The sequence below is a fragment of the Bos indicus x Bos taurus genome, chromosome 5, assembly GCF_003369695.1.
Source record: "Bos indicus x Bos taurus breed Angus x Brahman F1 hybrid chromosome 5, Bos_hybrid_MaternalHap_v2.0, whole genome shotgun sequence".
In the NCBI taxonomy this organism is placed as follows: domain Eukaryota; kingdom Metazoa; phylum Chordata; class Mammalia; order Artiodactyla; family Bovidae; genus Bos; species Bos indicus x Bos taurus.
Window position 1 is genome coordinate 10,426,259 of NC_040080.1, and position 13,662 is coordinate 10,439,920.

The 13,662-nt window shown below is 56.8% G+C and overlaps 2 protein-coding genes across 3 annotated transcripts; both read right to left on the reverse strand.

Annotated features, from left to right (window-relative positions):
• Positions 1-203: 203 nt before the first annotated feature.
• On the reverse strand, positions 204-6,460 carry GALR3 (galanin receptor 3). The gene is made up of 2 exons (XM_027540836.1): positions 1,601-6,460; positions 204-1,003 (listed from the first exon to the last, which is right to left on the reverse strand). The coding sequence occupies exons 1-2, from the start codon at positions 1,957-1,959 to the stop codon at positions 223-225; spliced, it is 1,140 nt and encodes a 379-aa protein (XP_027396637.1). The 5' UTR covers positions 1,960-6,460; the 3' UTR covers positions 204-222.
• Positions 6,461-6,548: 88 nt separating this feature from the next.
• On the reverse strand, positions 6,549-13,264 carry GCAT (glycine C-acetyltransferase). Of its 2 annotated transcripts, XM_027540834.1 has the most exons (9): positions 12,998-13,262; positions 11,392-11,522; positions 9,795-9,896; positions 9,199-9,345; positions 8,445-8,599; positions 8,226-8,308; positions 7,879-8,050; positions 7,152-7,273; positions 6,549-6,869 (listed from the first exon to the last, which is right to left on the reverse strand). In XM_027540834.1, the coding sequence occupies exons 1-9, from the start codon at positions 13,191-13,193 to the stop codon at positions 6,718-6,720; spliced, it is 1,260 nt and encodes a 419-aa protein (XP_027396635.1). In that variant the 5' UTR covers positions 13,194-13,262; the 3' UTR covers positions 6,549-6,717. The 2 variants fall into 2 exon arrangements, with proteins under 2 accessions (XP_027396635.1, XP_027396636.1); XM_027540835.1 differs by lacking the exon at positions 9,795-9,896 and having other exon boundaries at positions 12,998-13,264.
• Positions 13,265-13,662: the final 398 nt, after the last annotated feature.

Consider the following 13,662-nt stretch of genomic DNA (forward strand, 5'->3'; position numbering starts at 1 on the left):
CCCTCCTTCCTGCCAGACTTGCTATGGACACAGTCTGGGGCCTGGGGGCCTGCGCTTGGCTGCGTGGAATCATTTTCACCGTCCAAGGGTGTCCACTCCATGAATTGAGTATCCACTGCTCCTCCGAGGGCTCCTGGCTTTGGCCCTATCCCCTAGTACGGTCCGGCCCTGGGGGAAGAGGAAGGACAGATGGACACCTGGCAGAGCGGAGGCAGACAAGGTTTATTCTGGTACTCTGACAGGTAGGGCCCTGCACGCCTCTCCACCACCTGCGGGCTCCGGACCCCGCTCCCCGCCCCAGTCGCCGCCCGCCGGCAGCCTCCCGCGAGGCCGGGCGTTCCCGGAGCAGCCAGCGGCGTCCCCGGGCCCCGGGCGGACGCGACGGAGGGCGCGGCGGGCACCACCCGGGGGGCAGCGGGCGCGGGGGCGGTGGCGGCCGCAGGGCCACAGGCGGCGGAGGCGCGCGCGGAAGTGGCGGGAGGCGAGCGCGTAAACGAGCGGGTTGAGGCAGGAGTTGGCGTAGGCGAGGCAGTGCGAGGCCAGGCGGCAGGCGTAGGTGGCCGGGCTGAAGGCGAAGCGGCCGTACCAGAAGCAGAGGATGAGCGCGTGGTGCGGGCCCCAGCAGAGGGCGTAGAGCGCCGCCACCGCCAGCATGACGCGCCCCGCGCGGCCCGTGGCTCTGCGCCGGGCCTCGGCCGCCGCCGCGCCCGCGGGGCCCACGGCGGCCCAGAGGAAGCGCAGCGTGCGCCCGTAGGCCAGGCTCACCACGGCCACGGGCAGCAGGTAGCCGGCGGCGAAGGTGGCCACGTCGAGGGCGCGGCGGCGCGCGTCCTCCCAGGCGGGCACACAGAGCTCAAGCGCGCCGTAGCGCACCGTTCCGTAGTAGCTGAGGTAGGGCGCCGAGAAGAGCGCCGCCAGCAGCCAGACCAGGCCCACGGCGGCGCGGGCGTTGCGCGGCGTGCGCAGGGCCCGCGAACGCAGCGGGTGCCGCACGGCCAGGTACCTGCGGGCGGGCGCGGAGTCAGCGCGGTGGCGAGCGGGCGGCCTGGATACCGCCCGGTATCCAGTGAGCGCGCGCCGGGCCTCGCTCGCAGGGAGGTTGTGAGGATGAAGGGAGTTAGCGCGCAAAGCGCTTGGAGCAGCGCCCCCGGCACCTAGCGAGGCTGGGTCGGAGCTCAGCGAGAAGTGACCAACCGGCTCAAGGTCATCAACGAGTCAACTAGAGAGTGAGCCTGGGCTTGACCCCAAGTTTCAACCCCTGAAAGCCGGTCTGACCACAACTCGGGCCAGATGTGGGCGGTAATAAAATAGCTGATGAATTTCATTCGTGTGTTCCTTTGGCCATTCATTTCATGCTTACAGAGCACGGACTAAGTGCCAGGCCCTGAGCTGACACTTGGAACACAGAGATGTTCTCTGGATTCTCCCAGTGAAGATGCAGTGAGGACAGGATGACCCCCTCAAGTATGCCCTGCAGGTGCCCGGAGACTGGTTGGTGGGGGCCAGACAGCTCTTCTTTTTCTCCCTCCCCCTCCCTTTTTGGTCCCCCATTTCCTCCTTCCCCTCCCCCAGACCCGGCCGCGTTCCCAGCCCAGCGCACCTGTCCACTGAGACAGCCGCCAGGGTGAAGCTGCTGGCGTACATGGTGAGGTAGATGAGCAGGTGCACAGCCTTACAAACCAGGGCCCCGAAGAGCCAGTCGTCCAGCGTGTAGATGGCGGCCTGGAAAGGCACGCAGCACAGGATGAAGCAGAGGTCAGCCGCTGCCAGGTTGAGGATGAATAGATCCGTCGTGCTGCCCGGCTCCTGCCAGGCACTCGGGCCAGGCTGCAGCAGCACTGCCAGCACCAGCCCGTTGCCCACCGTGCCCAGCAGGAAGATGAGGGCAAAGACCACGGGCACTGCCACAGCCCCCATACTCCCTGGGCTGTCTAGCGAAACATTCTGGATATCAGCCATCTTCCCAACAGATGGGCACCTGAGGAAGAAAAGCTGGAGTCCTCAGCTCTGGTCACTCAATTCAGGGGTCTAGTTCCCCCACCATAGGCCTGGCCAATTCTCCTGGGGTGGAAGCTTGTGGGGGATAGGGGTGTTGGGCAGACAAAGACAAAAGTTATCCCTGGGACCCACTGTGCAAGCTCCTGGCAGTCTCATTGGTGTCTAAGGTGGGTTTCTCAGTTTCCTAGGAAACATCCCAGGGCCTGAAGGACTGATTAGGTAGTTGATAGACACCCTCAACCAATGATGCAGGTAAAGACACATGCAAAGCGGGTGCGGGGAGGGGCAGTTCCAACCCCAGGATCTGGTGTATTTTCCTCACTTGTCAATGGGGATCTGAAATACAGGGAAGACTTTTGGATATTAGTCAAATTCAGCCAAACATGGGTGACACCCCTGAGTCACTGGATAGTCCAGCTTAGTGACAGCACCACCTGGCATAGCTGGGAGCACCATATAGGTCACTGCCCCCTTTTCACATGAGGAAACTGAGGCTCAGAGAGGGGACTTGGGAAGCTAGTGTCACACTCTGAGTGGTAGACCTGAGGTTGTTGCCGCCGTGGTACCGACTCCCAGGCTGGAGCACTCATCTGAGAGCTGTAATAGGCGGTGCCCCTGACAACCCGCATGTGTGCATGTGCGTGTGTGTTACATCTATGTAAGCTGTGATCACCTGACCCCTGTCGCACCCCATGGCCCACATCGGCTGCTACCTGTGGGTCTCCCTGCATGCTTGGACCTCTGGGGTGGCTGGATGAATGAAGGGCAAGGGGGCCAAGCAGGGAGGAGGAAAGAAAGGTGGTATCTTTGAGACACCCCCATCCCAACATGCAGGAGCCCCCACCCCCACCCCAGCAAGCCCAGATGGGTGACACAGACCTCAACCCTGATGGGCTCCTGCTCTCCCTGGGTGAACTGACCAGGCTGAAGCTGCCTCCTGGCTCAGTGGCTGCCTCTTGGTGCCTACCTGCAGGTACAGCTCTGCCTCCCACTGCTCCCTCTTCTCCTTTAAGTCCTCTCCTCTCCCTCCGAAGTAGCCGCCTCCTCCTCAGCCCCTGATTTTCCCCAGGTGGCATGCTCTTCTGCCTGGCTCTCCTCTCCTCCGCCTCTCTGCGTTGCTTCTGCCTTTCTGCAGCGAGTAACCCATTGATCTCGCTCTCTGAGATTCTCGCTTTGTGGTTAACCCCTCTGTGCCCAAGGCCCAGTCCATTCCTGGCCCTCTCACCTCCTGTGGTCCTGCCTACTCACTCTACTCCACATCCTCTCTGCTCCAAGAAGGGCTCCAACCCAAGTTCAGATAGGACTCCTAGTCTTTTTTTTTTTTGCCACACGGCCTGTGGGATCTTAGTTCCCCAACTAGGGATCGAACCAGAGCCGTCTGCCTTGGAAGTGCGGAGTCTTGACCACTGAACTGTCAAGGAAGTCCCAGGACTTCTAATCTTGAATGGAGTGTCCAACGCTAGGAAACCAGATAAAAGTCCCTTTTTCTGCAGACTAGGATTCCTCCTGGCCCTGAGAATTTCAAGACCCATCAGCTTCCCTGAGCTGATTCCAGGGCTTCAGTCTGCCTGAAGACTGGAGGGCCTATGTGCGTGTCTGGAGTCTAACTTTTAGTCTTAGGGCAGTGGGGAACTACAGGAGATTCTAGGGCAGGGATGTGACCTGCTCATTTATTTTGTAATTAGCTTATTATGGCCTGGGGTTAAAAGAATGGCTAGAGGGGGAGTGATTTAATGAGAGACCCATTAAGAGCCTCTCCTCCAGGCAAAGAGGTTACCAGGTCTTGGTGAATGACTGGTGCTTCAGTCATGGGGTTCTGGTCTGGACCTCCTCTTGGAAGGACCACATGGCCACATCTTCCAGAGGGTTAGAGGCCAGTGGGACAAGATGCATTGGATTTAACAACAAGGTTGTTGTTGGTACTAGACAAGTGTAGTGGGGGCAGAAGGGAGACTGCAGTGAATGGGGAGGAGAGGCGGTAGGGGTTGTGTGGTCTTTCTAGAAGCTGGGAGGGTGGGATGAATGTCAAGAAGTCTGTGCAAGGGGAAAGAAAACAGTCTGAGAGGATACTGACGAAGCCAGGACTTGCAACCAAGGTCCGAGGAGCTAGGAAGAGACTCTTCAGGACTGGCTTCCCGAGGCCCTGGGATGTTCACCAGTGCTCAGGCTCCTCTAAAGCCTGATGCCACCCATCCCAGATGTGGAACATCCCTGAACTTTTAGAAGCAGAAACTCATTGAATTGAAGATATTAGGGATCATCTCCAAATTCTGCAAACCCGAATTCAGAGCTATCAAAACTGCATTAAGGAGTTAGAATTGTAGAATCTTGTGATCTCTGACGAGCAGAACTGTAGGATCTAGACTTAAGAGTGGTAGGATTTGAGAACTTGGGGGTCCACAACCATCTTGTATGGAAGGAATGCACTGTGAGACGCCCAGAAGCCTGGACTCACAAATGTGGCAGGCCTGGCCCCTGAAAGCCCCTGACACACTGCCCTCCCTCCCCTTGGGAACCCCAAGCCAGATATGCCCCTCCTTGTCAGAGTTTGGGCTCTGGATGGGTTGGAGCAGTTCTAGGGCAAAGAGCTCCCAGGAGCAGCAGTGCTGAGCTGTGATATGACAGCAGAGGAGAGGAAGATGGTGGCAACCAGAGTGGGACTACCGATGAGGCAGGCAGGACGGGCGCCTCGCCACGACCTGAGCCCCAGCGGGCCCCGGGCACCCACACCTCCCCTTGTTCCAACTGCTGCTTCTGGCAGCTGTGGCCTTGAACCCTGCACCCAATGCAGAGTACAGATGGTGCAGCCTGAGAGCAGTCCCTGGAGATCTGGGCCCTGCAAGATGTGAAATTGCAACTTTGTGGCTGGCCCTCAGCCCTATAGCCTGTCTTGGCCTCTGGCAATGACCAGTATGTGCTGAGCCCAAGCATATGTGCCCAGCGGTGCCCCTGTGCCTGCTGGCACCTCCTGTGACCCCTTGGGACAGTTGCGAAAGACCTGCGCCATGGGGCACCTGGGCCAGTACAGGTCACATGCTGAGCCACGAGCTGGCTGAAAACTTGGCGCCCTACTGCGACGAGCTGGCCCACAGTGTCACAGTGCTGGGCTGTCCCCAGGCACACAGTGTCAGCAGCTGGTGGTGCCTGGAAACTGTAGGAGGAAGAAGCATGCACTCTGTACCACTGGTGGGTGGACCTCACCTACGGCTGTCTTGTCTTGGCATCACCGATTGTGACCCGTCATCCCGTGGCTGCTCATGGCCACTTGCCATGACCTGCCAGCCTGAGCAGACCACACACATCAAGCTGCTGGCCTGGCCAGGGGCTGGGCACCAAGTGGTAGGTACTTGCTGCTGAAGTGGGCCTGGTGCTAGATGCCCCACCCCGTGTTTGTGCCCCTGACGTGGCCACAGCAGCCCCCTTCCCGGGGCCTGTATCCCCCAGTACCCCAAACTCCTAGCTTCAAGCTGCCCAGGATCACAGGCTAGGATTCTCAGAATCCCAGCGTTAAGACTCTGCTGGCTGGAGCCAGAGCTCACCCAGGTAGCTCTCTAGACATCCAGGCTGAAGGGAGGGCTGGGGGTGTGGGGCACCAGAGCCGTGGTCCCCACCTTTCATGAAAAAGGGCTTTTTCATCCTCCCTGCCCCCTCGCCAGCAGACTGTCAGCTCCCAAGGCCACACCATGCTGAGGCTGGTGACTCAGACCCATCCTTTACCTTATCAGGTGCCCATAAGGCTGAGTGGGGAGGGCTATGGAGAGAGAAGGGCTGCGACTGTGGGAAGGGGACTGTCATCTACAGCAGGGGAGCAGTAAGCCATTGTCGGGGGGCAAGGGAGGATGGGGTCTTGTCTGTGGGGCTGCAAAAACAGCCTGTCCAAGGCCTGAAGTCTAGAGGGGGCTGGAAAATAGCAGCCAGAACCCGAGCTCACTGCGCCCCCTGGCGGTTCCTCTGACCAGACCAGTGAGCCCTGGGAATATGGAGATGGAAGGGCCCCAGATACCAATGTAACAGCCAGTCTTGGTACAGCAGGGAAGACCGAGGCACACACGGGGGAAGGGGCTGCCTAAGGCCACAAATGCAGGGACAAAGAGGGGCTAGAATACAGGGCTCCAGACTCTTGGGGCCTCTCCAATAGTGACAGACATTCTTTCCTCTGGGATGCAATCTTCTGCTTCTCTCAAACATGGGCTTGGGTGCCCAGCCCCTTCTTATCTGGGCAGCTGTAGGCCATCCTTGGGGTGGGGAGCAGAGGACGAGGGGTTCACCAAGGCTAGACTCTGGAGGCTGCGGAGTAGGGGGGCGGGTGGCACGGGAAGGGGCCTGTAGGGCTGGTGCTCAGCTTCTCTCTACGTCAGGAAAGCATCCAACTGAGCCAAACAGTGGCCCCGGCCTCTGTCATCCCACCTGCCTGGGTCCCACCTTAATTTGGGAGAGGTGGTCAACTCTGAGAGCTATCACAGCCCTCAAAGCCCCAGATCTTGCCTGATCCTTCGACCAGCTGCAGGACTGGGGCTGCTCCGAGAGAATAAAGCAGACTAACACGTCACAGCCGATTTTCACACTGTTGCTTTAACCTCACACCCACAAGCACAGGCCTCATCCCAGCCTGGCGCCAGGACTGACAGAGCTGAGAGCTTCTAGCCTGGGCTGATCAAAGGCCCCCCTTTTCACTGTGTTGGGAGGGGGACCTCGGCCCTGCTTGTCACTACCCAGAACTCAAGGCAGCGCGCCGTGCAGTCGCCCCACCTCCACGAAGGCCTCCACACAGCGGTCAATGTCCTCCTCACTGTGCACTGCTGAGATCTGGACTCGGATCCGGGCCTTGCCTTTGGGGACCACAGGGTAGCTGAACCCAATGACAAAGATGCCTGTGAGGGTAGAGAGGGTTCAAGCTGAGGCTCACCGGAGCCAGGTAGGTTCTGGGGGCATGACAGATAGCTCCTACTTTTCTAGGGGCTACAGAGGGCAAGGGAGCTGCCAAAGGTCTCTCAAACCTGGGACTGCCTCATGGCCTAGGGTTTTCAAGCTTGGACAGACATCTGATCTAAGAAAGGTAGTAGGGCTGGGGGAAGAGGGAATATTCACAGTCTAAGGGTTCCCTCCTTTTCTTTTAGGACCCACAGCCACATCTCAAGCCCCGCCCTCCTTACCTCTCTTAAGCATGTCATCCGCTATGTTTAAGGCCAGCCGAGCGTCACCCAGCATCACAGGGCAGATGGGGTGATTGGCTCCTGAGATGGTGAAGCCAGCAGCCTCCATCTGACTGCGGAATCTGTGGGCATGAGCTGGGTGTCACTGGTAGTTGGGGGACTGTGGAGCAATCACACCCACTCCTGATGGACATGGATGTGACCCAAGGCTTGTGGCCAAGTCTGCAGGAGGGACCAAAAAAGACAGAGATGCTGACCCAGAGAGGCAGATGGGGAAAGAGGCAGAGAAGCAGGAAGACCAATTAGGAAGGCAGAAAGACAGGACTGTACAAGAAGGGGGAATGCAGGATCATTTGCAAAGAAATGCACCGGGGAGACTTCCCTGGGAGTCCAATGATTAATACTCCATACTTCCAATGCAGGGAGTGTGGGTTCGATCCTTGGTTGGGGAACTAAGATCCCACAGGCAGTAGGGCCAAAAAATAAAAAAATAAAAATACATGAAATGCGCCAAGAAATGGAAGGAAAAGACAGACAGAGAGAAGAGGGTGGGGCAAGCAGGTAGCCCCTGATTAAGAGAGACAAGTCCCAGTGCAACCCACTGGGGACGTGGAGGTGGGCAGAGGCAGGACGCAAAGGCAGGGAGTTACAGGCCTGTGCAGGCACACAGGGCAGGCCCCCACCAGCTCCCTTGGCCCTGCTGGCCCCACCCTGCCCAGGACCGCACCGCAGGGTCTTGGCCGCCATAGACTGGACGATGGCGTTGCTCTCCATGAGCAGGTCCAGGGCCTTGGAGGCACAGCCGACAGCAGCAGGGGGCAGGCTGTTGGAGAAGAGGTAGGGCCGGGCACGCTGCCGTAGCAGGGATACCAGGGCCCCAGGCCCAGTCGTGTAGCCCCCTGAGAACAAGGGTGAGAACAAGGAGCCAGAGCTTACCCCATGGTCCTCCTGAGAGGACCGTCCATGCTGTCTTCTTCCCTGCAGCCCCAGGCCTCCCCTTCCTACCTCCCCCAAGTCCCCTCCAGGGCCGTGCATGCAGATAAAGGGAGCCCAGGGGCCCAAGCCTGCAGGCACCTGATGCTCCGCCCAGGGCCTTCCCCAGTGTGGAGTTGATGATGGTGACTTGGTCCATCACGCCCAGCAGCTCATCCGTGCCCCTGCAAGGGAAGCTGCCACTACCACCACGGCCACCTGAGCACCTAGGCTCATGGGTTGGGCGTAGGGGCTGGCCTTGTGGTTTCCCACCCACCCTGACGAGTCCAACCCAAGGCTTCAGGGGCCATGTGCTCCCACCGTCCTGTGGCCCCCAGGAAGCCAGTGGCGTGGCTTTCGTCCACAAAGACTAAGGCACCATATTGAGAGGCAAGGCGGCAGATCTCCTGCAGGGGTGCGATGTCACCATCCATGGAAAAGGCCCCATCAGTGGCCACCAGGCGCAGCCGATGCTTCTGCAGGGAAGATACAGAAGGCAGTGGCTGGTATCACGAGTTGGGCCAAGTCACTCCCTTTCTGTGCTGCTTGGCGCTCTTAAGGTTCACTCTGCCCAGTGCCCATAACAGAGGGAGCACACATGTACCCTCGTGCTGAGGCTGGCACATGCTCTCCCTCCTCTGGGCCTCTCTGGGCCTTCCCCATCTCTTCCAGGGCAGTCTGGAGACATACTTAGCCACTGGGCAGTGAGAATGCTCCCAGTCTCCTCTCCAGAGGGCAGAGTGGGGTGGGGTTAGTTCTGTCCATAAGCTTATCCCACTCTGATGCTGGGCAGGGGCCTGCCACACATAAGGTGCTTCCTCAAACTCAAAACAGCTTTGTGCCATGGGATAAAGTTTTGGGTCTGAGATTGTTGATGTTATTTAGTTGCTAAGTCATGTTGGGTCTGAGGATCTGGGTTCAGATCTTGGCTGTTTCGAACTTTCAGGCTATTTGCCTGTGAGTGAGGAGACGGCTTCTGCAAGCCTCTTTTCCTTCACCGGGGTAGGGGGCAGTTTCGGGGGAGGCTGAGGATAAGACCAGTCCTTGGCCCTGGAAGTGCGAGGCCCTGCCGCACCTGGGCCTCCTGCAGCTTGGCCTCCAGATCAGCCATATCCAGGTGGTGGTAGCGGTACTTGTGGGCCTTGCACAGACGGATGCCATCGATGATGGAGGCATGGTTCAGCTCATCCGACAGGACTGCGTCCTCCGAAGTCAGCAGTGCCTGGTGGAAGGCAGTCACAAGTAGAGCCATCACCCAACCACCATGGGGTTCTCCCTCCCTCATGACTCCCCCTGAATCAATATTTCACTGCCAACCAGGCATTCTTCTGGGCAGGGAGGCAAGGAGCCCTCTGTCTCTATCTTGATCCCCAGGCATCCCAGGACTGGGCTGAATCAGGGGCCCTGCTCTAGCAAAAGCAGGTGAGAACATGTTTGATGAATGCCTGGCCCCTAACACCCTCAGCCTTCCAGCTGATGTAGGTTACCTCCCATGGAAGCTGGCCTCCTTGTAAGCCCCAGGATTCCTCCTGGACACCTGCTGGCCCAACCTTGACCTCCAAAGAAATGGGCACTGGAGCCTCTTGACATGGCCCTGGCATCCTGCCAAGTTCTCCCAAGCCCTGCACAGCCTGGTAGGCCTCACCAACTCCCACCCGTGGCGTCACACACCTCAAAGAGGCCGGTGTTGGCATCAAAACAGCTGGGATAGAGGATGGCATCCTCCCTTTGGTGGAAGCGGGCTATCTTTGCTTCTAGGTCTTTGTGGATGCTCTGAAGTAAAGGGGTGAAGCACACAGTAACGCCTTTGGGGCCACGTGGGACAAGCCCCGGGGACAGAGGCTCAGAGCCACAAACACACCCTCCCCCTGCTTTTTGCACCACAAGGGTTCACCCAGAGCCAACACAGGAATCTGAAGCATTAGGGGCCCACTAGGTGCCCCTCTTCCTGGTTGGGTTTTCCTTTTACAGTGAGGGTCTGATGGTAGAATTATGAAGCTAATGGCAAAGGAAGATATTTTCTCTTTCAAACTGAGTACTCTTTTTTTTTCTATTTTTTCTTTATTTTCTTTTAATTAATTTATTTTTTCGCCACACCACACAGCATGCAGGATCTTAGTTCCCTGACCAGGGATCAAAGATCAAATCTGCGCCCCCTGCAGTGGAAGCACAGAGTCTTAACCAATGGATCATGACAGAAGTCCCTAAGCGCCTTTTTCTGTTGTTTAATGCCAAAAAGGGGGATTACATAAGTAACTCTAGGTTCATTTGGGCCTCCAATTGTTAGATTTTGAAGCTGTCCAGAATTACCTGCCCTGGTTGGAAGTCAAAAGTTCCATTCATTTCACCTTCACCTTTCTGAGAGGACAAATAATAATAATCACAAGGACTCAGAAGCACTGACTCTTGAGCGAGGCCATATAGGTTCAAGTTCCATCACAACAGGCTGGGTGCTCTGGGCAAGAAAATTAACTTCTCGGGGCCTCAGTGTCCTCATCTCTAGAACAGGGGCAAGAATAGCTCTTAGAACTTGGGATTATTATCTGCATTAAGGAGTAATTTGCAATGTTCTTAAAATAGCACATGTTACACAGTAAGCACTGTAAGTTTCATGTATAGAGTTCATTTTGTAACATTTACAAAATAAAATAATTAAGCAACAATTTATTGAGCACTGCTATGTGCCAGGCCTTGTTCTAAGCATTTTTACATGTATTGGGTTGGCCAGAAAGTTCATTCAGGGTTTTCTGTAAGAAGTTATGGAAAAACTTGAATGAACTTTTTTGCCAACCCACTATTAACTCTTTAATTTGGGATAATCTTATTAAGTATTATTATTCCCACTTTACCAATGAAGGCATTGATGCTCAGACAAGTTAAGACACTTGCCCATGGTAACAGAACCAATATATGGTGGTACTAGAAACCAAACTCAGGCAGAATAGCTCCAAAAACCTCTATCTCAATCCCTGCCTTCTATTCTTCCTTTCTTGAAGAGGAACAGGTAAGAAGCTCTGTTCTGTGGGTGGGGAAATGGATGCTCTGAGAGGTTAAATTTCTTGCCCAAGGCTTCACAACAAAACAGAAGCTTGAACCCAGTTTTCCCAGTGAACAGCACTGGGGCTAAGCACGGGCCTAGAGTTCTGGGATGAGCTGAATTGCCTAACCAGCCCTGCTGACTGCAGAAGCAGACACCTGAGGTCAGTGGCCAACACTGGGGACCACCCCGTCCTCCCCCGCCCCAGCCTGGGCCACACCCTCAGTGTACCTGGGTGCCACAGATGAAGCGGACTGAGCTAAGGCCGGCTCCAAACTCCTTTAGGGTCCGCAGACCTGCCTGAATGACCTCAGGGTGGCTGCTCAGGCCCAGGTAGTTGTTGGCACAGAAGTTAATAATTCCTGAGACAGAGGACAGGGGATGGACACAGGAGCTCAGGACAATCAGGGCCTGTAAAGGTGCCAGGCCCTGGGGACTCAGGAGAGGAAATGAACCTGAAGTTGCCCTTGATGAGGCAACAACCACACAGCACCATCTGTTCTGGGGCAGAGGCCAGGTTGGGGAGTGGGGAGCCCCTAGCAGGCACCAAATTCAACAGCTGCAGGAGAGGGAGGGGCAGAAATGGACTCCCAGAGCAGCACCTTGGAGAATGAGAAGGTTTGGATCACATTCACCCCCAGCCCTTCCTCTCTGGCTTCTCCTATCTCTGAAGAAAACCAGTAACCCCTCATCTGGCCCTTGGCTCTTTCCTGGGTAAAAGAAGAGGGCATCACAGAGCCCTGTGATGGTCTCCAAACTCCACACAGTTGACTTTGCTGCCTGGTACAGAACAGTATGCTCAGCAGGGTGGCCTCTCTTGAGACCTTGACCCTTGCATTTTAAAGCCCAAAGTGGACACAGCTGATCCAGGGAGGAAATTAAGGCTCCAAGAGGGCAAGGTTTATTCAGTTTGGGAGAGGCAAAACAGGATGGGAACCTGGGTCTCCTAATTTCCCACTGTTTGATCTGCTCCAAGGTTCCCTGGAGGAGGATAGAGACCTCTGTTTTACAAATAAGCACAACAGCACCAAATATTCCAGGCCTATTTCCTGGGCAGAAGGCAGGTTTGGAGGCCTATTGGTAACCAGCACCCACCTGGGTCCTGGCACAAACAAGATGAGCAATGACCACAGATGACAGAAACCAGGGCGGCCTGGTGGGCCAGTTCACAATCTGACTTGTGGGGCAGCCCTCAAGCCCCTTGCTCAAACAGTGATTTTGGCCAGAAAGTTGGTCTCTATGGACAGTTATGTGACCTTCCAGCTCCAATATACCAGAAGACCTACACTAAAATCCCAGCTCTTCCTGCAGCTAGCTGGGGGTTTATAGGCAAGACACTTCAAATCTATGAGCATCAGCGTCTCTTCGTTTGTAAATGGGACCAGTCATGCCCATGTTTTGAGATTTGCAGGAGTGCAGGCGCAGCAATTAGCAGAAATCTGAACAAAGCAGCAGCTCTAGAAATGTGGGATTTCTTGCTACTGCCTCCCTTTCTTGAATCACCCTTTCTTGAATCCGTATGGTGGGAGCCAACTGGCTGTCTCTCTTTCTTCCTTATGTTCTCACAGGCTGGATCTCGGATTGAGCCCTGGCCTCTAAATAAAAAAGGTGCTCAAAGGGCAAATTACCTTCTTCTGGGGGAACGGATCTAATCAGGTTAAAATTAACCGTGGGAAAAGGCAAGTCGGCCTGACAGATGGGAAACGGTCCAGCAGCGGCTACGTGTGCCTGTGCTCCGGCCCGCTCACTGCTTCCAGGACCTCCACTCCAGCGAAACCCTCAGGACGGCCCCCCGAAACCCGGCCAGGTCTGGCGATTCCCAGGAGGGGGTAGTTACCTCCCGGGGCGCCGTCCACGTGGATGTGCGGCCCCTGACGGGACGTGATGACCCGCTCGCTCTTCCAGGTGCCAGCTCCGCGGATGCTTTCCAGCTCCTCCTCCAGGATGCCACGCAGCTGAGCCAGCGCTGACTGCGCCCGGCTCTCGCGGGGGGCCCGGGAGAGCGCAGCATGCAGGACGCGGCCAGCCCACATTTTGCCCACTTCGCCGGAGCTAGACTGCCCGCTCAGGTCCTTGCGCACCTAGGCCGCGGCGTGATCACGTGCGGGGGCTGGGCCCCGGCAGCCAATCGGAGCGAGAAGGGCCCTGCTCTAGGGCAGGGAAGCGGACCTAGGAAGAGGAGGGCGGGACCTGGCGGGATCGGAAGAGGACGAAAGTGGAGTGACTTGTAAGTTGAGACTGGAGCTGTCCGTGTTGGGGGAGAGGAGGCGACGGGGGTTGGAAGGCACATCAGGGCCAGACCCACCAGACCCCCACCCCATTCCCATGCCCTGCCTACACACACATCTCCCGGAAGGTAGGGACGCCCTCTGGACGCGGGAGGCGGGCGCCTAAAAGCAGGCTGAGGGACGTTCCATATGCTCCGGCCCTAAGGTTTCTTGGGTTCTGTCGAGCTCTTGGAACTCTCCCCAGTGCTTAGGTGCAAAAGCCCCCAGGTTTCGA

Coding starts and splice junctions, on each gene's coding strand:
- GALR3 (XM_027540836.1), bottom strand. CDS start 1,959: ATGGCTGATATCCAGAATGTTTCGCTAGACAGCCCAGGGAGTATGGGG. Junction 1,004..1,600: donor GCGGCTGTCTCAGTGGACAG/GTGCGCTGGGCT, acceptor GCCCGCCCGCAG/GTACCTGGCCGTGCGGCACC.
- GCAT (XM_027540834.1), bottom strand. CDS start 13,193: ATGTGGGCTGGCCGCGTCCTGCATGCTGCGCTCTCCCGGGCCCCCCGC. Junction 11,523..12,997: donor CGTGGACGGCGCCCCGGGAG/GTAACTACCCCC, acceptor CCTCTGTCTCAG/GAATTATTAACTTCTGTGCC. Junction 8,051..8,225: donor GGCCCTGGGCGGAGCATCAG/GTGCCTGCAGGC, acceptor CCTTGTTCTCAG/GGGGCTACACGACTGGGCCT.